The sequence below is a fragment of the Vulpes vulpes genome, chromosome 12, assembly GCF_048418805.1.
Source record: "Vulpes vulpes isolate BD-2025 chromosome 12, VulVul3, whole genome shotgun sequence".
NCBI classification, from domain to species: Eukaryota; Metazoa; Chordata; class Mammalia; order Carnivora; family Canidae; genus Vulpes; species Vulpes vulpes.
The window spans coordinates 141750497-141776470 of NC_132791.1; the positions used below are offsets into that span (position 1 = coordinate 141750497).

Below are 25974 nucleotides of genomic sequence, written 5' to 3' on the forward strand. Positions count from 1 at the left end.
ACTAAGCAATGACTGTATGAGCAGGAGAAAGTTATGGAAAGACATACGGGCTGGAAACATTGACTGTTTGGAGAGCTTGGAGATAAGCAAAAAGGTGGTAATGGATTATGTTAAAATGTACAGAAATGCAAATATATGCTCCATTTGCATGTGGGTGGATGTATAAATAGGTTTGTGAAAGCATGAACCACCGTGTCAATCTCAGGTGGTGAGATCAAGGTGCTTCTTTCAATGTTTTGCATCCTAAGGTTTTGCAGTAAACACTTTACAAATGAGGGGGAAAATGACCCCAATTTTCTTTTTTTGTGGGGCACTATTCACTTTTGCTTGCTTGCTTTCTACAATCATTGGGCAGTCTTCTGTTTATGAATTCTCATCCCAGGTGGGAACAAGGAAGTACATATATCTGAGTATTAGACTCAACCATTATGGTTAGAAAAAAGAATGTTCTCCATTGTAAATCAGTTGGGACAGAAGTTTATTAACGTGCGTAAAACACTGGCTACTCTGGAGAGTGGGCAAGGGTAGGTATGGAGCCAGCGTGTAGGAAGTGTCTGAGTGACAGAGTGGTGGCTCCATTGGAAATGGAGTGGCCTGGACAGTTTGGCGAGACATTTAGGAGGAGGGCTGATAATAGCTGTGTGAGGGGAAGAAGAGGAAATCTGAGTTAATAGCTCTTTGTTGTATGTATTGGAATGTTTTTCCTTGTTTGTCTGTTTGTCTTTTTGGTGGGGTGGGGAGGAGGGCATCTTCAGCATCTCTTTGGTATATGGAAGTTCTTGCGTAGTAAAATGTGTCCATCTCTTTCTTAGTGGCCTCTAGGTTTTATATCATGTAAGGATTTCTCCACCGTGAGATTATAAAGATGGCCCTCCTTTTCTTCTAGCATTTATGGTTTCAGTTTTCCATACTTATATATCTTTGGTCTCTGGAATTTATGTACAAAGATCTGCTGTAGGGACTCATCTCACCTTATTTTTCGGAAGGGTATCCCAAACTTTTACCTGTTTTTTACTATAACTGCAGAAGTGGGTGGTATCTCCTGTGGGACCGTTGCAAACAGTTAGGACTTAGGCAGTTTGAAAAATTATGGGCAAATCAGGTTTAGATTAGTTAGGTATTTTGTTCTCACTTCTTAAGTTTGTAACTGGGGCCCAAGGGTGTAGGAGCAGCTGGCTCCAGGGGTACTAAATGGACCAGGTTTGACCACTCACCACTGACAAAATCCAAAGACAGACATGAGTGGTGGTGAAACAAGGAAGGGATTGATTTTAGTAAGGCCAACACCAAGGGAACACAGTGAACAAAGTCTCAAAGACGGTCTCCAAAGTGCTGAAAATACTTCCAGGTTCATATGAGGAAAATGTGGAGCAAAGATTAGTGGGTACATGCAGGTGGGCAGTAGAGGTCAGGTCGATCATTGTCTGGGTGTCCATCACAAGGGGTCTTGCTAGTATGGGGAAAGTCCCTATTGCTGCTTTGCCCTCCAGGTCTTTTGTCTGAGTTAAGAGACAAGCCTGAAGGAAGAATTTAATCAATTAGAAAGTACAGACTGAGGTCAGAATGGAGGTAGTTAACGTCCTCTTTCAGGTTTGACAGATCAGGTGTTTTTTTCCAACCAAGCCATCAACTCAGGTCTAACATTATCTACTTGGAGTTAGCATCAGATCTTGCAGGTTAAGGGCTTTGCTCTACAAGACTGTACCTCCCACCACACCCAATATTAGACACCGATCACAAGTCCAGGTTGTCACCTGTGTCTCTGACCAAGCTATAGATCAGAAGTACCAGCAACTTCCTTGGATTTGATTAATTGCTAGAGTGGCTCACAGAACTCACAGAAAGATTATTGGTTTATTATAAAAGGGTATAAAAGGGTATAAAAGAATATAGAAACAGCCAGATGGAAGAGATGCGTAAGGTAAGGCATGTGGAAAGGCCACCACTCTCTCCACATCCCTTGGAGCCCCATCCTTTTGGGGTTTTATAGAGGCTGTATTACCTAGGTACACTTGATTAAGTCATTGGCCATTGGTATTTTAACTTAGTCTCTAGTTCCTCTTCCCTCCCTGGAGGTGGGGTGGGACTGAAATTTCCAACCCTCTAATCCAAGTGTAGGCAGCCCTGGCAAACCAGCCCCTATCTTTATTTATTTTTAATTTTTAATTTTTATTTTTTTTTTCAGCCCCTATCTTTAGACAACCTGGGGGTTTTTCCAAAAGCCACCTCATTAACAAAAGACCCCTTGATCTCTGATCCTTTAGGAGATTAAAAGGATTTTCTTCTTTTATGAGAAAACCCCTAGGAGTCACCCAAAGGGTGGAGAATGAGTCAGGGAAAGTAGCAGAGAAACGGTGAGGCACCAGTGAGAATGGGGAAAATTAACAAGGCAGGAAACAACAAATGTTTGAGAGGATGTGGAAAAAGGGGAACCCTCTTGCACTGTTGGTGGGAATGTGAACTGGTGCAGCCACTCTGGAAAACTGTGGAGGTTCCTCAAAGAGTTAAGAATAGATCTGCCCTACAACCCAGCAATTGCACTGCTGGGGATTTACCCCAAAGATACAGATGCAGTGAAACGCCAGGACACTTGCACCCCAATGTTTATAGCAGCAATGTCCACAGTAGCCAAACTGTGGAAGGAGCCTCGGTGTCCATTGAAAAATGAATGGATAAAGAAGATGTGGTTTATGTATACAATGGAATATTACTCAGCCATTAGAAATGACAAATACCCACCATTTGCTTCGACGTGGATGGAATTGGGGGGTATTATGCTGAGTGAAATAAGTGAATCGGAGAAGGACAAACATTATATGGTCTCATTCATTTGGGAATATAAAAAATAGTGAAGGGAATAAAGGGGAAAAGAGAAAAAATGAGTGGGAAGTATCAGAAAGGGAGACAGAACATGAAAGACTCCTAACTCTGGGAAACTAACAAGGGGTGGTGGAAAGGGAGGTGGGTGGGGGGTGGGGGTGACTGGGTGACGGGCACGGGGTGGGGGGGCACTTGATGGTATGAGCACTGGGTGTTATGCTATATGTTGGCAAATTGAACTCCAATAAAAAATAAAAAAAAAGAAATGGTGAGGGATGGGTTTTGGGAGAGCCCTAAATTTTTCTTGAATCTTTCTCTTGCTCTTTACTGAATTGTTTTGTTACTTTATGTTTCTCCCCTTCTAATCCTAAGCATCTGAATTCTGCTGGAAAGAATACCTGGTCATGCTATCTGATTTTTAAATTCACTTTATCTTTATTGTTTTTTCAGATTACAAAAGTAATAGGCCATCAGTGGAAAAACAATTTAAATAGTCTAGCAGTATATTAAAAAAGAGATGTCCTCTTCTGATACCTCCTTTTTTTTTTCCCAGAAAAAAAAAAAAAACCTGTTGTGTGTCCTTCAAAAGACTTTACTTTTTATTTATAAACACCACCCCCATGGGATGCCTAGGTGGCTTAGCTGTTGAGTGTCTGCCTTTGGCTCGGCATGATCCTGGAGTCCTGCTTGCATGGAGTCTGTGTCTCTGCCTCTCTCTCTCTCTCTGCGTCTCTCATGAATAAATAAAGTCTTAAAAAACAAAAACAAAAACAACCACACCACCCCCTTGGTAAAGAGAGATGATAACCCAAGCCTGCTTACACATAGGAAGCAGCTATGAGGCTGTCTAGTACCATGTTACCCAAGGAGAATAATTCTGAGGATTGTGGTTTTACTTGAACAAATTGTTTTTAAAATTTTTATTTCATCTAAATTTTCATATACTGGCCTAGAGTTCTTCATAATAATACCTTTTTCTCCCCTTTTTCTTAGGGACTTTCTTTTTTAAAGATTTTTTTTACTTATTTGAGAGAGAGAGAACGTACAAGCAAAGGTGAGGGGGGCAGAGGGAGAAGCAGACTCCCACTGAGCAGAGAGCCTGATGCGGACTCGATCCTTAAACTCCAGGGATCATGACCTGGGTTAAAGGGAGATGCCCAACTGACTGAGCCACCCATGTACCCTTCTTAGGGATTTTCTATCTTTTTTTTTTTTTTTTTTAAGATTTTATATATTTTTTCTTGAGAGGCGCACAGAGAGGGGCAGAGACACAGGCAGAGGGAGAAGCAGGCTCCATGCAGGGAGCCCTATGTGGGACTCAGTCCCAGGTCTTCAGGATCACGCCCTGGGCTGAAGGCGGCGCTAAACTACTGAGCCACCTCAGCTGCCCGGGATTTTCTATCTTACTGAGTTTGAGTAGGGAAATGATCAATTGAAATTCATTGTGTTTAATTTTGTGGATGGAAGTTCCTGGGGAGGAGTTGAGGATGAGGATTTCCTAATTTTAGAAAAAGCAGTCAGGTGTGTGTTCCACTTTGGGAAACCTTTGGTGGTCTGGCTCACAGGCCCATTGGCCTCATCCCTCAGCCTATCTGATCCTATGAGTAAGTATCTCTTCAAGCTCTTTCCTGGCACCCCAGTGCCATAGGAATTTCAGTCTATAAATGACATGATTGGTTTTCTTCTTTTTTCTTTTTGCTGACTCTTTTTGCTGGCTCTTGGAGCTACTCGTGCTCCAGATTACTTAAGTGCTTCACTTAAGAGAGGCACACTGTTTTGTAATGGAGCCTTTCAGGAGGAGGGTGTTCAAGAGAAAATGATTGAACCCGTGAGGACTTGTACTGCTTTAAGGCGGGGGGGGGGGGGGGGGGGGGGGGGGGGGGGGGGCGGCAAAAGAAGATTTGCATGAGAAATCAAGGATGTTAAAATATTTCTTTCAATGTCTTCATGTCTAGTGAACAGTTCAGCTTTCCCTAAGGAATTCTTAGTTGTCTTTTCAGTACTTAGGATATGGACTATTATTTGATTAAACAATACTGATTTGAGATGATATTTTTGGGCTTCCTACTTGGGGAGAAGAAAACTGTGTTGAAAGTTACTGGTTTGGGCAGCCCCAGTGGCGCAGCGGTTTAGCGTCACCTTCAGCCTGGGGCGTGATCCTTGGGTCCTGGGATCGAGTCCCACATCGGGCTCCCTGCATGGAGCCTGCTTCTCCCTCTGCCTGTGTCTCTGCCTCTCTCTCTCTCTCTCTCTCTCTCTCTCTGTGTGTCTCTCTATGAATAAATAAATAAAATCTTTAAAAAAAAAGTTACTGGTTTAATGATATCTCAGTATTTTTAGGACATTTTGGTCTGGGTTTGATCAGGTTAGATGGCTAAATCTAAGACTTTTTTTTTTTTTTTTTTTTGATTCACCAAAGAGATGATTTAGCTATTAGAGGTATATTTTTGTTTTTGTTTATGATTAAAGGAAATAAGTATTTCTTATAGACTTGCTCTTCTAGCCTGCTAGTTGCTGACGGGTTCTCTACTTCCTTCCTGCTCATGGGTGTGCTGCTGTTTAGGGAAACCAGCTGTCTGAGGCTTCCAACTTGGCTGTCCATGCCATATGTGATCCTGCTTGGGCAGGACTGTGGTTCCTGGTTCCCAGCAGAGAGCAGAAGGCACTGCCATTCTTCTGAACTCCCATATGCCTCCCTGTGGGGGCGGAGGTGTGGGGCTCAAAGAATTGGGCACCATGTGTTTTAATTTTTTGTCTAGTCCTCTGGAGAATTAAGTGAAATTAAGTTGCACAACATAATTCAGGTCCTGACTTGTGGCATCCAGACTCTTGGTGAACACTGTGGAACCACTTTGTGGCTGCCCCTTGTATTGTTCCTTGTTGCACACTTGATCTTAGCCAGAAGGCCGGGAAGCAGTGTTCCTCGTTGCACAGAAGTGCTCTGGACTAGAAGTGCTGAGACACCAGTTTTTATATCTAATTTGTGTGTGAACTGATACTTTATAAAATCCAATAAAAAGGAATTGTTGTAAAAATGAAGTAAAAAAAGGACCTACAAACCTCCAAAGTTTTTATTATTAGGTTTAGCAGACATAAACTTATTTTGTTAAGTTGCTTGAAGCCTTTTAAAGTTTCTTACTTTTAATTTCTGTAATTCTCTCTTTGTGGGCTAGTCCCAGATAATTCATGGTTAGCACTGGTTCTTGCACCACACTCTGAGGGATACTGCCTTGCCTCTGCTTTTATCTTCTGATAGAACTCCTCATTCTTGAATTTAGGATATTAATGAAGCCAAGTGCTTTTGGGAAGGGCTGTATCTTGAATCACACTTGAACACTGCCTCAAGTTAGGCTATAGGAAGTACAATTTAAAATTGAATTAAATTGTAAGCATTGCTATTGAAGAATTAAGAAGCTAGTCTTTGAATTACTCTTTGATCAACAGATCTGGAGCTATAGGACTTTGAAAGACTTAGTAAAATTTCTGAAATCAGTTCCTTAAAAATCAGTCTGTTACCAAGATATGTGAAGAAATAAATGTCTTTGCCAGCAAGTCCCAGATAATGTGATTGCCTCCAAATAAACACAATAATTAGAAAAACTAACCATCCTGGGTCATGTATTCCAGAAATCAGATTGTACATTTAGAGTTTTAGGATTATCAAGTCAGTGCTCAAAACATAAACTTTTCAAAGTGGAAGTGCTTCTTTGAGGACCAGAGAATCCTACCCATCTTTCCCCCACAAATTTACCATAGCTATGACCAAACAATTAATCTTTCTTTAGTTTTTTCCATGAACAGAATTGAATGGAATGACCATATTAGTATCATCAAAACTTGGCTTGGCTTTGAAGTTGAGATGCTTAAGTTATTGTGTTAGGGATTTTAAATCTCACTTACTAATAGGTTTTGTGATTTTATTTTACTTGTTTAATAATGAACAAGTGGAGTATTTTTATTAATTGTCATTATTTTTTGAATTTATGATTCATTCTTTCTCTATATTTACTGTTTACATTTCAGGAATTACCCAACTCTGTCTTTTTGGTGATGGAGGTAGGTACATGCTGCTTACTTTATTTCAGATTCCTTTTGATTAATATATACTTTAAAGTTGACAGATTATTATGGGAAATTTTGTTTTTTGTTTTGTTTTGTTTTGTTTTGTTTTTTTAATTTTTTATTTATTTATGATAGTCACAGAGAGAGAGAGAGAGGCAGAAACACAGGCGGAGGGAGAAGCAGGCTCCATGCACCGGGAGCCTGATGTGGGATTCGATCCCGGGTCTCCAGGATCGCGCCCTGGGCCAAAGGCAGGCGCCAAACCGCTGCGCCACCCAGGGATCCCTATTATGGGAAATTTTGAATTAATAAAGTCCATTTAGTGATTTAGATTCTACTTTATAAGGAATATATAATTAAATTTGCTACCATAATTCTGATGTTTTTCAGACTAGATTTACATTATGTAGGAACTATTTTTAATTAAAATTAACTGATCATAGATTGAATTAATCTTGAATCAGTTTTCTTATTTTAATTATTTTTTTCTTTTATGTGTCAGTACTGCAATGGTGGAGACCTGGCAGATTATTTGCAAGGTAATTTTTGTTTGTCGATGTTCAATAGAGATAGTTGCGGTAGTTTGTTTAATCCTGAGAGTTACTTCTGAAATAATGCTGACTCTGTTTTCTGCACTTGCATAGAAACATTCAATAAATATTTGTGTATTTGTTTAAGTGTGATGACTTTGCTGCCCAACTGTTGTTTGTTGTGGTTTTATTCCTAAACCTGTGTATAAGTGCTTACTTTGTGTGTGCCTCTCTCTCTGGCAGGGTTTGAGAGATGGGTCCTCTCCCCAAGGGAGAAAAAAAAAAACCCAAATAGTTCCCTTCTTCAAAAGACTCTCCTGCATTACCAGCAGTGAACGATTAGTCCTTTTCAAAATAAAAAAATCATAATGTAAAAATATATCTAAGAATGTATTTATTAATGTGACTCTTCTTATAAATTAAAAAATTACAAAGGATTAATTAACATTGAAATTATTTTGTGGCAGAGGTAAAATTTTAGTATTAGATGGTGCTTGAAATTCTGTATTCAAAATGTGTATCTATAGGATGAATATAAGGCATTCAGATCAAATTGTGTCTCCCACAAGTATTTTTTAAAATGGTGTTAGATGAGGCCAGCATCTACTTGTTCATCCCTTAAAATGCAAAGGAAATATGCAAAAAAATCTCAACCTCTAAATCGCGGCAGTTGATGGTGACCCTAAGACATCAGTAGGTACACTTACAAAGGGTATGGACAATTTACAAGAACATATTAAAAATGTTCAGTTTCACCTAGTAATCGAAGTGTGATCAAAGTGAGCTTTTAAGAATCTTTAAAATATAAAACATTGCTGACTTTGAAAAGCCGAATAGAGATCAATATGAAGAACCCTGGGGGTTCTTGCCCGAGGCTTGTGTCTGCCTGGTGCTGCAGTGGGTGCAGTGGCTCTGGAGCTACTCCTTGGCACTGGGGACCAGACACTCCTTGAATGCCTACACCCCCCACCACGCCACCCAGTCTGCCACCCTGGAGCTCCTGCCCTGAGGGGGCGGGGGATGCTTCCGGCCTCCTCTCCACTTTCCTCACATGGACGTGCTGCCTGCTGAGCCCCACCCTCCATCAAAGGCCTTGGAGGACCACTTTCTCCACCCCCAGCCCTCTTGAAGCCAGCATACCTTAGGGGGGCACTGGGGAGATGGGTTTGTCCAGTTGATTGTTGGGAAGGAGGGAGGGAGGATGGGAGGAAACTGGTACTGCCCGCCCCCCATTTAAAGAAATTACAACCAGTTGAAGCTATATGTAAACCCTGCCCTGGTCCCATTTCTGTCCTTCCCTCTTAGAGAAAACTTAGCTTGAATTTGGTAGTTTCTTTCATGTGTAGTTTTTGTTTTTCCTAACCAAGATTCTCTTTTCTTTTTTAACTTAATTTGGTAAAAAGATTTTCTCAAAATGTCATTTACTAGTAGATAGCAGTGTTTTCATTCACTGCTGGTGGAAAGAAGTTCAAGCTAGAAAACACCCTGTTTGTACCTTCTCAGTGACTCGAGTTCTGTAAGGTTCTCAGTGATCAGGATAAAAGCACCTTTCCCCTGGGGTCAGATTGAGTGCCCTCATTAGAATATCAGCTTCCCTCATTAACACAAGTCCTACTCTCTGACAGAGGCACTGTTACTGGTGTAGCAGACTGAAGTCAGCTCTGAGGGCAGTGTCCTGCATGATGCTGAACTTTGTATTTGATATTTCAGAGCAGGAGTTTTACAACAGGAGACCCCAGAGGGAGGAGTTCATGAGCTTGAATGTTGGGAGTCAGACAAGCAGGCTGGTTTACCAACAGTGCCCCTCTTCACTTAATTGCTGTGTTTTTGGTTAAGTCATTTAACCAGGGAGAGCTCTGGTCCCTCTCTGCCACAGTGTTTAAAGGAATCCCTCGCAGTTTAAAAACACTCGTAAAGACCTATAAAAGAAATCTGGACCTCAAGTAATTTTCAAGAGTTAAACAGTCCAGTATGGTAGCCACCAACCTCATGGCGTTACAGACCTCTTGAAATGTGAGCTGGTCTGAAGGTGTGCTGTAAACGTGAACATGTTTGATCTTGAACATTTCAAAGAAGAGAATGATTATATTTCATTAAGTGTCATACTGATTACAGGTTGAAATCATACTTTGGGTGTATTAGATTGAATATATAGTATTTAAGCCTTTTTTTTTTTTTTTACTTTTTAAAATGTGGCTACTAGAAAACTTAAAATTACGTATGTGGGTCACATTATGTTTCTTTTGGAGAGCACTGGTCTAGATGATCTAATGCCGTTCTATCACAACATGATCATGTAGTCTTTTTATTTGCTTTGATAAGTAAAATGCCATTCACATTTTCAAAAGATAGAAAACAAATTCTTCTGGTTGCAAGTTTTAACAAATTTTTAATTATCAAGTCATACTTTAATGTGAATTCTAGCAGAATACTTTCAGTGTGGCACCTCTGGCTGAACCTACTCCCTCTGGGCCTACCTTGCTCAAGAATTCATTTATTTGGGAAGAGTTTTGATGTTGGCTATGCCTTTAAAATACGAAGTTTGTAACATGGGAAATTCAGTTTATGAGATTGTGATGAGAAGTGTGCATTCCATGTTCATAGAACTATGTGAATATTTACTATAGTTTGTGTTCAGAAACAGCTTAAACTAGATCATTCATTTCCCCCACCCTGCCCCCCGCCACCCCCAACAGCTGCTTGGACTCTGAAGCAAATAAATTTTGAGTATATTCAGTTGAATGTCATGGGCAAAAATTCAAGTGTGAAGCAGCTGCAGTCATTTAAAGGAGCCCTAGAATTAAAATGTGAATGAATGAAATGGAAAAGAAAGCTGTCCATTTTAATTTTTGCAAAGTAACTTATTAAGTAAAACATTACAAAAATAAAGATCTACTCATTGGTTTGACCCACCAAGTCTGGAAGCATACACTCCATATTTTTAGCTGTGTTTATTTCCAAAAGATGACATATGGAAGATACCACTTTTGATGTTTTAGTGTATTTAGATTTTTTTGTTTGTTTTTAGTAAGCATCAAGAAAAAAGCCCCAAAGAATAAAAAAGGAGGATAGGCTAAGAACAGCCCTCCCCAGAAAAAGTATTTGATAGTTTTTTTAAACCATGGGGATTTATCTTATTTGAAGGTGTTAAAGACATAAAATGTCATTGTAATGTATCTACACTGATTTTAAGTGACAATATGATTTATTCCAAGCATAGTATCTTTGACTTCTTAATTACATATGGAAAGGTTATATAGAACATATTCTAGAGTGGTATGGGCAGAGCTATGTTCACAAAAGTTTTAGTAGATAGCGTCATGGATATTAAATCCCTAATGTAGATTCAAGGAATCACACTTGTGACTTTTAGATCCACTGTAATAAAAAGTTTATATTTGTGTACTGACTATATTTGAGTGCTTATTCTGTGCCAGGCTTTTTCTCAAGTCTTCATTATTAAAGGTGCTATTTTGTTTGATTGTCACAAGAACCCCATGTAGTGAGTCTGTTTACAGCTTCTCATAGATGAGGAAGCATGCACAGAGCATTCTTCTTCCAGGGTCACCCAGTAAGGAGGTGGAGGAGCTGGGATTTGAAGAAAGGCAGCCTGACTCCAGATTAAGCTGTTAACCATGATATGCTCTGGCATACGCACAGACACGCTGTAGCGTTCACTGAATAATGACCACCCTCCAATAATGTTCACAATGTCTCTCTGTAGAAGTGAAAACAAGTTGAAATGTTCCTTCTTAAAGGTGTCTACTTACAGGAGCTACTGTGGTGGGGTGGGAGAGTTGCTGCAGGGAAGTGAGGAGAGAGCGATGTGGGAACACAGATCCCTGACAGACACACGTGCTGGTAAAGTCCCAGTCTCCCATTCAGAGATTTCACCTTTTTAAAATTTGTGCTCATTTAATGGCTAGAACTAAATATGGATATTTATCCCAGATATTTGGCTAGTAAGAAGGAGAAGTAATTTTTTTAGGCTTCTCGATGGGCACATTTGCTGGGTACCTGTTGTGCTCAGAGTAATGTGGACAGCTTCACCAGTAAAAACAGGAAAGGGAAAAACCCTGGTGAAGACAGGAGATGCAAATACAAATCAAGTGAAATGTTTGAGATGTCTGATATCTTTTCATAGACTTAAATTGTTAGAGTAAAACAAAAAAAATTTGAATCCCAGTTCTTTATTCCCTCTGTATTCTTAATTCTGTCGATGGAAGATGCAGATGGTATTTGATTTTGTGTGTGCTTAAATATTTGTGCGATTCCTCTTCTACCAGCTAAAGGAACTCTTAGTGAAGACACGATTAGAGTGTTTCTGCATCAGATCGCAGCTGCCATGCGAATTCTGCACAGCAAAGGAATAATCCACAGGGATCTCAAACCACAGAATATTTTGCTGTCATATGCCAATCGCAGAAAGTCCAACGTCAGTGGTATTCGCATCAAAATAGGTAAATAGCCATGTAGTATTTTATGCAAAGGACAGTTTTGAGATTCAGTTGTTTAGATAACTTTTGCTCAGCTTTATTAAACTGATGGATTTTGTTGATGTACTCTTGAAATTTTTACTGAGTTCTGTGAGGTACATTTAGATATGGGAACCCTTTACATTATTAGCAGCATGTGCTAAATCTTAGGCCCAAGGGGCCTGCATTAGGAACTCCAAACATGACTCCCAGCAGCAAACCCTATTCTGTTTCTCATCAGAGGGAAGCAGTTAGTATAACCATAGTGGCAACAGTTGAGTAACCCCAGCTCTTTACAGCTCATGGGATTTTAACCCAAGGGATCTAAGAGACCATTTAGATCAGCCTTTCTTTTCACAATTATTTGAAGCAGTTTGTAATACAGGGTATTTTTTTTTTAAGTTTTTCTTTTCATTGCTAAAAAAAAAATCCAATTTTTCTTTTACCAGTATTTGAAGAAATTTCTGATTTTATGTATGTTACATCCAGATCTGGAGAAGGAAGAAAACGATTCAAATTCTATACCTGGTATTGATATTTAGTGAGAGATGTATTAATGAATCCTTTATTACAATGAGTGTTTTCTCTCCCAAAGCTTAGTGATTGCTCCTTAGTTATAAAACTGGCAGAGCAGTGGCTTGTACAGGTGGTGATCACTACTAGGTCTTAGCTTGTCGAAATTGAGGTAGAAACTTTTTTTCTTTGGCAGACAGACTTATTCAATAAGCTGCAAATTTTTCATAATTCCTTTGTGCCCTCTTGTGTCTTGAAGATACATTCTGTGTTAAGTTTGAGTAAAGTATACTTTGTTTTTCTCCTTTTTATTTTGTGAAATAGCGGATTTTGGGTTTGCTCGTTATCTACATAGTAACATGATGGCTGCTACACTGTGTGGGTCCCCAATGTACATGGTGAGTGAGTTTTTTTTGTCCTTATGTGTGTACAGTACAGTGCCATTAGCATTGGAATTTAAGTATGATGCTGGTTTCAAGTAAGATGTGATTTTATGGATAGTCTAGATTGTTATTTATATTACCAACACTGATTATACTATTGATAATGTTGTAAGTCATCTTTTGCTTTAATATAGTGAACTGTAAAAAGTCACTTACCCATTAGTTACTTTTTTTTTTTTTAAAAAAAAAGATTATTTATTTAGTCATGAGAGACACACAGAGAGAGGCAGAGACATAGGTAGAGGGAGAAGCAGGCTCCTCAAGGGGAGCCTGATGTGGGACTCGATCCCAGGACCCCGGGATCACGACTTGAGCCAAAGGTAGATGCTCAACCACTGAGCCACTCAGGTGTCCCATTTTCTCTTTTTTCTCAAGTAGGCTCCACACCCAGCATGGAGTCCGTTTAGCTTAAGTTTAAAAAGAAAAAAAAGTTATTAATAGTAGAAATTTCCAAATACATTAAATGAAAACACAAATGAATACATTAAATGAAAATACATTTAATGAAAACACAAATGATAGTTCAGTTATTTATGGAAATTATATGAAGTGTGGTCATGCTATAGTTGATATGTAGTATTAGGGAAAACTTAACAAAAAAAACAAACCCTTTAGGGGACCTTTCTTCATCTCTAGGATAAACATGTTCGTCTCTTGCGTATTATTTCTCTTGGCAAGATTTCTGGATCATAGAAGGTTTTTCAAGTAGTGTTACATACAGGTAAACCTGAAAAACCTTAGTTCTCCCCTTCATCCTTCCATATGGATGTTACCATGTCTGAAAGGACAAGGCTGTGAAACTTCCAAACCAATGTGAAGCCTCAAGCCTGGAAATAGCTTAATTATGGAGCTTTAGAATTCTGCAAAGTAAATCTATAGACCTATCTCAATTCTCTAAGTTTAAAGTGGGCTTATGTTCAATAAGGATTTTCTCTGATCCAAATCAGTGAGAAGCTTACCAGGGATGACTACTAAAAATGGGATTCCTGGAAAATAAAGTTTCAGGGGCTTTGAGCATGTTTGACATTTCTGTTTAATGTTTGTCTGGATTATTGGTATTTTTAAAAAGCAACATCTAGTGAGAGATGGGAAAAGAGCTGTAACAAAGCAGCAGAGAAAACAAATGCCTTTGCTTTTAAGACAGTTCTTACTGTATTTTCATCATAGTTTGTATTTTATTTTAAAAGCTTTCAAATGACAGGAAAGAAAGGGAGTAAGTAATACAGCAAACACTTATGTACCTATTGTCCATATTTAATGAAGATAACATTTGGCCATGTTTGCCTTGATCTTTTTTTCTTTTTCTAGAAAGAAATAAAATATTTCAGCAATAGCCCAAGTCCTTTAAATTTTTCCCTCTTCCCATTTCCCACTGTTCTACCCTGGAGTAACCTCTGCCCTGTATTTGGTGTGTATCTTTCTTTGTTATAGCCTTAGTACTCTTACTGTATTACTGTCCATATAATATATAGAAATATTTGTTTCTATAAATTGCTTCTTTTCAGGCAATGTTGTTTTTGAGATTTACCAGTAAATCCCAGGGTACAAATGTGGTTTAAGTTCACTGCAGAATCATCTGATTAAGGAAATGTCAGTGTGATCTGGTTTTAGTAGTTTTGTTAGGAGCATGTGTGACCTTTACCAGATAATTTATTGGTATTGATTATGTAAATAACATCATGCATGTGTCTGCAATGTTTTTATCCCCAGGCTCCTGAGGTTATTATGTCTCAACATTATGATGCTAAGGCAGACCTGTGGAGCATAGGAACAGTGGTATATCAATGCCTAGTTGGAAAACCACCTTTTCAGGTAGCCTGACTTTTTACTTATGTGCTCAGTTTTGGGATCTTCTCGTTTCACAGTTGCCTTTGACTTATAAAACAGGGGATACATTGAAAGAAGCGTTTTTGGTTTCCTTGTGACTTGTTTTGATTTTGTCACAGGCAGAAGCTGCTATAGCGAGCCAGAACATCTTTTGCTTTTGCTTTTTTATTTTTATTTTTTCACTTGCCTTCCCTTTGTAGTTGGCCTGGGCATAAAGCCTGTTCTGTGTTTTCTGGGCTAGTGAAAACTAGCCAGGGTCAGGACTGACAACCTGGTGGGAAATGGTGTGACAGTGATAATCACCTCTCGCTTAGGTTGGTTTGGGGGCCCTGGACTCCATGTGAGGGCTAGGCCTGGGCTGGGAAGAAAAACTGGAAACCATCTCCAGCTTTCTATTCCTGCCACTGCTGGGTAAGAAGGAGGTGATATTCAGTTTTTATGGAAATTATTCTGAGTGACTCTTCCCTCTTCTCCACCGTCCTCACATCCTGTCAGAAAGAGTCCCTCTAGAACTAATCAGGATGATTCCTCCTGAGTTCATATTGCCCAGTTACCAAGAGGTTTTTTGAACCTGAAAACTGGAGCAAAGTAAACATATCTGTCCAAGAAAATAATATAAAATCAGTGCCCTAGCCAGTCTAGACACTCAGTTTCTCAGTCTAGCTTGTTTGGGGAGGGGCAGTGGTGGAGTGGCTTTGGTAATCCAGCAGCCCTTACTGGGAGGGTGCTGCTTGTTGCCAGTTGCCAGGGAGGGACTGGAAGGTAGCCACAGCTCCATTCTTGGCTTGCATCCTAAGGTAAAATATACCCTAATTTTACACAATAAAAATGTATGGGTTGGGTGGGCTGGGTAACCTCCAGAGTAGTGGTTCTTAACTCTTCCTAAGTTTCAGGCTCCTCTTGAGAGGCTGACCTCAGCAAAGATACATGAAGCCTAGATATGCAGAATTTGCACGCAGGTCCAGAGGTTTTTGAGTTCTAGTGTCCATCTGTGGCTCCTTCCGCCATCCACGGCTTTCAGGTTCAGAATGTCTGCTGTCTAGCAATAAGATGAGCATAGATAACATGATTTGAACTGTTTGCCCCTGTTTAGGAAATAAAACTTTTTTTTTTTTAAACAGGCCAATAGCCCTCAAGACCTAAGGATGTTTTATGAAAAAAACCGAAGCTTAATGCCAAGGTACGTGTTCCGTTTTGCTGGGTTTTACTGTCTGTGAACACAACATTCATTGAGCTCTGGGTTTTACTGGTTTCCGTTCTTGAATCTTTTTTCAGCTGATGGTAACGTGAAAATGTTCATTATAGCAACAAATCAGAGAATTACTGGTGTATCATCGGTTCCTGGATAGTGCTGTACCATTTTCTTTTTCTTGTTTAAAATGTAAAGTATATTTAAAAGGAAAAACTACAGAAGTTTTATGTGCTCTTTGAGGGAAGGGAGATGCAAACAGAAACAGATGTGTGTGAGTGAGGAGGTCAGTTCCTCCCTGGGCCTCCCTGGGCCTTCCTTGCTCTCTAGGGTAATACAAGCTTGTTTTGTTATCTTTCCATATCTCTTCCATGGGAGTTTAAATGCTTATGTTGAAATTTATACACACGTGTTTATATTTATGTATTTATGCACACATATTTCAATACAAATTACATCAACTTTGGAAATTGTTCTGCAACATTTTTTACTCTACAGTGTATCTTAGACATCGTTGGGCAACAGGATATGGAGAACTACTTTATCCTTTTAAATGGCTCATAGAGTTCTGTGGTTAGATGTATCATATTTTGTTTAGTCAGATCCTTGTTTTCATTTTTTTATTTCTCCAAACGGTGTTTAGTGAAAAGTGTGTGTGTGTGTGTGTGTGTGTGTGTGTGTACGTTCACTTCTGTGTATTTCTTTAGGATGGACTCCTAGAAATGAAATTGTTAGACCAAAAGGTATGCCCTCCAAATTGGCCATGCAGCAGTAGAAGAGGGTGCTTGTTTCCCCACGTTTTTACCAACATGGGATGTTATCAGACTGGGTGTCTCACAAACAGAAGAGGACCAATTAGCTATTAATTTAATTTGCACTATTCTCTTTACTAATAAAGTTGGCAGTCTTCCATTTGTTTAATGTTCTTTTGTAGTTTTTATTCTGTGAATTGCATATTCCTATTACTTATTTTTCTATTGGTTTATCCTTAATGGATTTTAGGAAGCTGTATTATTTCTCACTTGTATTTGTTTAAGCCGTGCCCTTTTGTAGGCAGAACTAGAGGTGGCTCTTTTTCTAATAGAGAACTCTAGCAGATATTAGAATCAAGCTGAAGATGTGTTAAAACTCAAGACTGTGCTTGTGAAGTGCTTTATTCCTGCAGATATTCAAACAGATAATAAGTGCAATGCAGGAATCTTCCCGAATGGATATTCTTTGTCAAAGGCAATTGCTTAGGTTTTGGGTTTTGTTTTTGTTTTTCTCCTATAAAGAATGAGGCTTTACCATGATCTTCTTGGTATAAAATGTATTTGTGAAGTTGCATATACGTTTTCATTTACCATAATGAAGCCAAAAGTCATGTAGTTAATATGTCTAAACTCACTACTTAGAGTCTTTTTTTTTTTTTTTTTTTCCTTTCTCCCAGTATTCCCAGAGAAACATCACCTTATTTGGCTAATCTCCTTTTGGGTTTGCTTCAGAGAAACCAGAAAGACAGAATGGACTTTGGTAAGTAATATTTTCAAATTTTGTACGCTTTCTAATTTGATTTTTGTGTATCCCAAAAAGATTGTATTTGAAAAGATACTATAGAGTTTTCAGAAGAAAATTAAAGTCAATTTCTTTCCTTTTCTTTATCTTTTTTCTTTCCCTTATTTTGTAAATACTGAGTGCTTGCTGTGTTCTAGGTATAGGGATAGAGTAATAAATGATAAAGAAAATCCCTGTCTTCATGTAACACATATTCTTGTGGGAGGAGAGACAAACAAATGATAAACTATAATTATGCACCACATAGAAGGTGATAAGTGCCATAGGGAAGAAGAGGGATGGGAAATGTGAATGGGGGAGAGATTGAAAGTTTAAGTTCCATGAAGCCTTTTCTAAGGAAGTGGCCTTTGAATAAAGACTTGATTGATGGACAGCAGGATGGTGAGAGAGTGGGCGGTGTGCATGTCTGGGGGAAGAGCTTTCCTGGCGGAGTGAACAGCCAGTACAGATGCCCAGAGCTGGGAGTGTGCCATGTACACTGGAGAAACAGTTAGAAGGCCAGTTGAAGACGTGGGCTTTTGCTCAAAGTGTGATGGGGAGAAATTGAGCAGAGGAATAATAGGATCTGACCGATGTTTTAAAAAAAGGATCATTCTGGTTGCCCATTGCGAACAGACTGTGGAGAGAGGTGGTGAGGTAGGGGGAGGACAGAGGCTGGGGCGGGCGCAGTCAGGGAACAGATGAAGGGGCTTAGGCTGGAATCGTAGCTGTGGAAGTGGCCAGGAGTCCACTAAATCCTGGGTCTGTTTGGAGGTAGAGGCAGCGGGAGGTACAGATGAATTGGATATGAGAGAGAGAACTCAAAGATGCCTCCAGGGTTTCTGGCCTGAGCACGTGAAGCAATGAAATTGTTGGCTATGGACACGGGAAAGGCTGTGTAGCAGAGCAGGTTCTGGGAGAGTCAGGAGCTCAGGTTGGACCTGGTAGACGGAACACACGCATTCAGCATAGGGGTGCAGATGTCAAAAGGGCACTTGGGGTTCAGAGGAGAAATCTAGGCTGGGGATATATTTGGGAGAAGAACTGGAAGGAAGGAAAGGAGGAGAAACACTCCAGCCTCGAAGATGGGGCTTTGAGAGACAAGGAGGCGCAGCTCTGTGTGTGGCAACCCTTGTGAAGCTTGGTTCTCACCAGCGCTGTAGGGCTGCAGGAGAACAGGCTCTGGCTGCTCCACAGAGGCTATGATTTTAGATTTTTAGATTCTAAAGGCAGAAGCCGTATCATTGATTTTGAGCCTTTCTCCTTTTTTTTTTTTTTTTTTTTTAAAGATTTTATTTATTTATTCATGAGAGACACAGAGATAGAGGCAGAGACACAGGCAGAGGGAGAAGCAGGCTCCATGCAGGGAGCCCAGTGTGTGACTCTATCCCAGGACTCCAGGATCACACCTCGAGCCGAAGGCAGACGCTAAACCGCTGAGCCACCTGGGCTGCCCCCTTTCTCCTTTTATAATTTAATCATTTAGAGCTAAACATTTCTAAGTATTTTAACTTGTCTATTTTTCAAATAATATTTTTCCACTTCTTGTGTAATGAGAGAATTTGGAATGCTTAATACCGTAGGGATTATCCAGTTCTTGAAGGCTTTGAAATGTTTTTCCCTGAAATTGTTTGGGTCTCAGCTCCTCTTTGGAGGACAGTTTGTTAACTTGTTCTTATCAATGTCATGTAAAAGATTGTTCTTATCAATCTTATTCTTACCAACCATACGTTAAAGCACCATGACTTAAATTTAAATGTCAGACCAGAAAAGCTGTAAGCAATGTTCAATGAAAATGCTTATTAAGTTAACCTTGATCTTGCATTTTTAGAAAAAAAAAAGTGATTTTTCTGATAGTAATTAGTTGTAATAGTAATAGAGATTTGCAAAAACTTAGTTCAGAGTTTTGGTCCGTTCATGTGTATTACGGAAATCCACGTAGGCTTCTAGATAAAACAGACCAGAGTTTGAATTCTAGTCCTTCAACTTGCTAGCTCTTTGACATTAGAGAAGATACATGGCCTTTATGTGCTTTTCCCTTGTCCATAAAAGGAAAGATAATGCCGTGCATTAAGTTTGTGAGTACTAAATAAGCTGGTATGTAAAGCATGCAGTTCTTTGTTCTAGCAAATGCCCTCAGTTGACAACAGCTCTAGAAGTTTCCATATAGGGGACAAGGTGAAATAGTCTGGATATGTACTTTCTTAAAATTCTGTAAAGTTGGAACTAAATTTCAGCACATGCACTTGGTAAATATTTTTCTCTTTCGGAGTGAGAGATTAAATTTAGAGAGTTACTCTATAACCATGAGAGGTATCAGTCAATACTGAAACAACTTAGTCATCAATAATAGCTTTAAAATGACAGATTATATTAATGTGTACTTTCCATACCATAGCGATTGATTTGGAATGTGGTTTCAGAGCATTTGCATTCGAGTTTTTAAAAAATATCTTTTCTATTTTATCCCTATTATGTCCATAAAAATCAGCATAAAAAATCTCATATGTCAAACTAGAATTTATGTATATGTATATTAATTTTTGTTCTAAAAATGATCTTGGATAGAAAACTCATGTTTTTCTTCAAAACCTTCCACACTTAAAAAAAAACAAAAAACCCTCCACACTTCTATTCCTTAGCAGGTTATGTAAATGATAATATACTCTGAGTGACTTTTGGTGATTTATTTCAGTGAGACTCACAGGACCCTTCAGAGGAAGATACGTTCGTTAGACGGACCTGAGTTAAGCTTTTCTTGGTCTTGTATTAGCTCATTTAAACCCCCCACACTGATGTGGTGCTGCCTTCTTGCCTGCTCTGTGAGATTTACTAGCATATAGGTCTGGGACTTCATGACAGATGAGATTATCTTTGTGGGTTTGTAAAGAAATAATGAAATACTTTATACACATAGGAAAGTAAAGAAAGTAAAATAAGGAACAGCCATGTACTCACCTGCTTATTTATCTTTATCTAATTAGCAGGCTTATTGTGTAGGTTTTCTCCTTGGTGGATAGCCAAAATATTAAATCAGACTAAACAGCTTTTTAAAAAAGAAATGTGAAACCAGCTGTTGGAATATCTCTCTGGGATAGAAGGATCGGATATATTGTATAAATCCATTGCCTAGATTGCTTCTTAGAACAGTTAACAACAGCCTTGCTTGATGTATGTGCTTAGCAAGGGCCTGCTTACAGCCCTCCATGGGATTGTCTATGTGAGGGCAGCATATGTCAGAGCACATAGCTGCTTTGGTTGCTCGGGGCCTGCTGCGTTGGGAATGCACTTGTTGCAAAATTTACAATTATTATATCCAATTTTTCGTTAATAATGACTTATAATCTGATCATTTTTATAGATTTATAAAAATAATAGGCTTTTGCAGTGGAAGGAGATGGAGGCTACATAAAGAAGTTAACAATTATTTATGATCTCAAAGATATCAACAAGATTAACCTGTCTGCTAGTCAGCATCAGTCTAAGAGTTGCATTCTCTTTTTTCATTACAGAAGCATTTTTTAGCCATCCTTTTCTTGAGCAAGTTCCAGTGAAAAAATGTGAGTACCTAATTTTTTTGTGTGTTTTTACTTGCAGAGTGAATGTAGACTTAAGAAAAATTAATATTTTGTGTTACAAAATTAATTTTCGATTTTTTAAAAATGCAAAGTAGATCTTTTTTTAAAATTTTTATTTATTTATGATAGTCACACACACACAGAGAGAGAGAGAGAGAGGCAGAGACACAGGCAGAGGGAGAAGCAGGCTCCATGCACCGGGAGCCCGACGTGGGATTCGATCCCGGGTCTCCAGGATCGCGCCCTGGGCCAAAGGCAGGCGCTAAACCGCTGCACCACCCAGGGATCCCTAATTTTCGATTGTGCCTCTTAAGATTTCATTGAGTTTTTCATCAATACCCGTAACCATACTTATTTAATTACAGTTTTTTTTTTTTTTTCCAAATCCAAATTGAAACAGTTTTAGTAATTACAGCAGTTTTAGTTTTATCCTTGGGAGCTGTAATAAGTAGGTGAATGAATTTTTGGTTGGCACAAAGATGTCGTAGTTCTGCCAGGTTTTCTGTGAGACAGTCCGTATAATTGCACTACAGGGTTGTATCTCTCTTCATGTGTTTCATCCCCCAGCCTGCCCAGTCCCAGTGCCCGTGTACGCTGGCTCTGTCTCTGGAAGCTCCTGTGGTAGCTCTCCATCTTGTCGCTTTGCATCTCCACCAGTAAGTTTTGCTTTTATTAAAAATAATTTCAGAGTTAGGGCTATTACCTCTGTTCATAATGGAGCCTGCAAAAACATTGTGGATATCCTTTTTATGGACAGTGTTTACTAGTGCTGCTGAGGTTTGGGAGAGAGCATTATTGTTGGGTCAGATGGACCTAGATTTGGACCTCTGCCCTCACTTAGCTGTGTAAGCTTCAGCAAGAAATGTCACTTCTCTGGTCCGTTTTCCTCTGAACAGTGAGTATGGTGCTCTCACCTTTTCATGCCCCCTAGGGGGTTGGAAAGGATGATAATTGCAAAACATACCCATTACAGTAGATAGGTAATAAATTATTTATTTTCTCCAACTATCATGACATCAGTTTGGATATCTGTTCAGTACATAGAATTACCAGTGGTGGGGAGTGACCTCTGAGCCCATTCCTCTGACCTCAGTTCCCATAATGGTGGTTATCAGTCCTTTAGGAGTTGCTCTACACCAGCCTCTTCCCTCCCTTGGAGTTTCCAGGCCATTTTCTCCATGGCTCTCTTCCATCCAACCTCAGTGCTTCTTTTAGATCCTGACAATTTCTGGTCACTTCAGTCACTACTTCCTGTTCCACTCTCCCAGGGTTTTACTTTGCCCTCTTCTGACCCTGCCCCCAAATCTCTGTTGCAGTGTGGGTTGTGACCTTGAGTCTTATCCATAAGCTGAAGGTCCAAGGGCTCTTGTGTCCACTATTGTGAATATTTTCCAGATTAGCCTGGTAGATGTGGATTTCTTGAATTCTGCTGGTGGAGGGTGGGGCAGTCATAAAAGGAAGTGTTTGTATAATTAGCGGGTTTCACCTCAGAGATTTAAGAGCATGCGGCTTGGGAGCTTCTACATCCCTCTCTTGCCACATTGACCAGGACAAATGACTTAATCTCTGAGCTTGTTTCTCATATGCAAAGTGAGTGTGATTGACCTGTTTCATGGGGTTTCTTAAGGATAAATGAGCAAAAGCACTTTACTACCATGTCTGGTACTTACAATACTTAGTAAGTGGCAACTGCTATTATTGTTATTTTCAAGGAAAACCTAGCAGCCCATAGCTGAAGCAGATGCTGAACCAGCCTTTCACAAGCAGACAAGTCCTAAAACTGGCAAAACACCTTTTTGCACAACCCTACAGGCTTAAACCAAGTAGGAAAAGCAGACGGGCTAGTAAGACTTAACGTTAGATCCCCATGAATTCTTCTCCCTAAGAGGAAAAAAAAATGTTGTGTGTTTCCTGTTTCAGTCTAGAATATAAGAAAACACTGGATTTGGAGTGGCTAGGGGGACATGTAGAGGAGTGTAATGACATGGAAAGACAGTTGGCTTTATTTGGAGCCAGGCACAGCTGGTTTCAGCACTGGCCCTGCTGCTTGCTCGCTTTTAACTTTGGGCAAGTCAGTTCCAGAGCTGAGCTATAGCTCCCTCATTGGTAACACAGGCTTCATGAACCTTTGGTTGAAAAGAGCAGCCATAGTGAGTATGCGATGAACTGTAACTATTATTATGAAGTCTATATTTGATATAGCATGATACATGAGATGAAAAGCAGAGTTTATGCTTGAGAAAGGAGCCACAGGGCAGAATCTAATTGTGGGAGAGTTGTGGGAAAGCCAGAATAAAGGAGCCTGTTTGTAGAATGACTGAGAAAGAGAGAGTCCAGTAGGAGGGACATTGAATTGGAAATTGCTTTGACTGAAGTGAGCAAGTTGGTTTTTTTTTTTGTTGGGTGGGGTAGCATTGGAAGAGAGAGCATACTGAGCTAGGTTTGGGCTGCTGGGGAAGAGATGGGAGTGCTAACAGGAGTGAGGACATGCTGGAGACAGAGAAGAGGTGTATTTAGATGCTAAAAACTTTGGTGGGAAAACTATTTTTAGAAGGCCTTTATTAAGAGCTAATGCTTGGGTGCCTTGCCTGGGTGGCTCAGTCCCTTAGGCATCAAACTCTTGATCTCAACTCAGGTCTTGATCTCAGGGTCGTCAGTTAAAGCTCTATATTGGGCTCCACACTGGGCGTGGAGCCTACTTAAAAAAAAAAAGCTAAAAAAACAACAACACCCTAATGCTTGAAGTAAAAATAAAAAAGGAAAAAGGAAAGCTGGGGAATAAAAGGAAATCAAGAATGTTTCTGTATAATTTCCAGGTACTGAGATGGTTTAGTAGGCCTTGCTTTTATTTTAATCTAACAAAAGTAAGGTGATTTTGTACATATGTCCCCTTCCTTCCTACAGCTGGAGTAGACTCTCATATGGAAGGTTGATACACACAGGCATGCACATGTAACATTTTCTTATATTCTCACACAAATATCCAGCTGCTGCTTTATCCCAGAGAAATCTTTGGAAGGAAAAAAAATCCAAATCTGTCTTTCAATTATGATACCAGCTATAGTTTAAATGCTATTTAGATAATATTTCTCGAATATTTATTGGTTTCATAACATTTATTATTAAATACCTACTTTGCGTAAGGTTCTGGTTGATAGTAATGATAGTAATGAATGAGCTTACATTAGGGAGCTTTTAATTTAGCTGTGTGGAGAAGAGATAGAAATCAATCATTGTTAGAAGCATATGTGTATGCCTCTTTATTGCCTGTGGGAATGTGAATGAGAGCATGAAATCAGGTCAAGAGCTCAGAAAGCCTGCTCAGGGGAGGGCATTGAGCTGCGTTTTGAAGAAAGACTAAGCAAAGTGAATTAGTAAAAGAATGGTATTGTAGGCAGAGGAATCCCTATTCATGAAGTCATGGAAACATGACCCACTGAAAGGACTCTGTAACCCCCATGCCCACTTAAATTTCCTAGAATTAAGTGAAATTAAAAAATTTTTTCCTGTTCATGTTAGCCACATTTCAAGTGTTGAATAGCCATCTATAGTTAGTAGCTCTATACCACACTGGACAGCTTAGATGTAGAACTTCTCCATCATTGCTGGAAGTTCTCTGGATGAGGCTTCTCTGAGCAGTCCAGGCTGGTGGGTATAGAGAGCATTGGTGGTGTGGGGAGGGGGAGGTAAAGTCAGAGAGGCAGGGAGCTGCTGTATTGTGACAGGATTTGGCTGTGGTGAACCATCTGAGTGGTTTTTGGTGAAGGTGTATTGTAACCCTCTAGATTCTTCTAAAAACAGGGTGGAAGTAGACTAGTACTACTGGTAGACTAGCAGAGAGTAGAGTGGTCTATTAGAAGAAAGAGAACACTGCAGACTCTCACACATTATTTTTTTTTTGTTTTTCTGAGAATGAGGGTCTGAGCTAAGGGGAAGGTGGGGGCCAGGTAAGAGAATGGTAGAGTTTGTAGGGTTTGGAATTGCTTGAACTGGAGACCGAATGGATGGATAATGATGAAGTCGCTCAGTAAGAGAGTGTGGAGAGGAGTGCTTTGCAGTAGAAAGGTGGTGAGTTAGTCCCTTGCTCACTGGAGAGATCTAGGCTGCAGAGGTGAGGTGGTACTGGAAGGCAGGAGGGTTGGAGTGGTCACTGGGGTGAGTATAAAAATGTGAGTAGCAGAGGGCTCAGAGTGGCACCTTGGGGAACTCCACTTCCTCTCCTTTAAGGGACAAGTGAGAAACAGGTGCCCATAAAAGAGACTAAGAAGTGGGAGGAGAAACAGGGGCACTGAGTGAAGGGGTAGAGTGTCAAGAACAGTTGGCAGTGCAGGTAACTTAAGAAATAAAGCATGTGTCCACGTGACTTGGCAGTGGGAGTTAATTAACGGTAAGCCCAATAAAGACCATTTCGTTGGACAGATGAAGGCAGAAAATGGATTATGGTGGGTGGAGCGATACATAGGAGGTGAGGAGCTTGTGTCTGTGAGGACTCATCATTTCAAGAGACAATTGTTAAAAAGTAGAGAAGTGAGAGCAGATGGCAATTGAGAGGACTGCAGGGATTTGAGGTGTGAGAATCTGGAAGGTGTATATGCACGGAGGGGGAGAAAGCCAGCGGAGAGGGAGAGGATGAGAGCATCAGGGGCAGAGGGGAGCTGGTCCGGGTCTCTGAGGACATAGAGGGGAATAGGCTTAGGGCACAGTGGAGAGACCAGGGGGAGAAGATCCCATCCATTCAGATGCTGTGGGGGCACCAACTTTACAAATGCAGTGAAGAGCTTGAGAAAGTGCCCACCCAAACCAGTGGAAAGAAATCGTGGAGTTAGATGCTGGGAATCACATCTCGACTGCTATTTAGTTGCATGATCTTGGGCGAATTCCCTAAACTTTGGAGCTTTGTTTATTTATACATATATGAAATGGGCTTCAGAACAGGACTGGGGTTAGGTAAGATGTGGAATGCTCTCAGTAGTGTCTAGTCCATGGTAGATGATCAGTCATGGT

General features: G+C 39.9%; 1 protein-coding gene across 3 annotated transcripts in view; it reads left to right on the top strand.

Moving 5' to 3' along the window:
• ULK2 (unc-51 like autophagy activating kinase 2) overlaps nt 1–25974 on the top strand; it is an 81942-nt gene that overhangs the window by 8341 nt on the left and 47627 nt on the right. For all 3 annotated transcript variants that reach the window (XM_072730480.1, XM_072730479.1, XM_072730478.1), the window contains exons 4-12: nt 6844–6876; nt 7385–7421; nt 11699–11872; nt 12725–12798; nt 14554–14655; nt 15792–15850; nt 17289–17371; nt 20905–20952; nt 21538–21626. In XM_072730480.1, coding sequence (XP_072586581.1) covers nt 6844–6876; nt 7385–7421; nt 11699–11872; nt 12725–12798; nt 14554–14655; nt 15792–15850; nt 17289–17371; nt 20905–20952; nt 21538–21626 — 699 coding nt within the window. The remainder of the gene's footprint in view (nt 1–6843; nt 6877–7384; nt 7422–11698; nt 11873–12724; nt 12799–14553; nt 14656–15791; nt 15851–17288; nt 17372–20904; nt 20953–21537; nt 21627–25974) is intronic.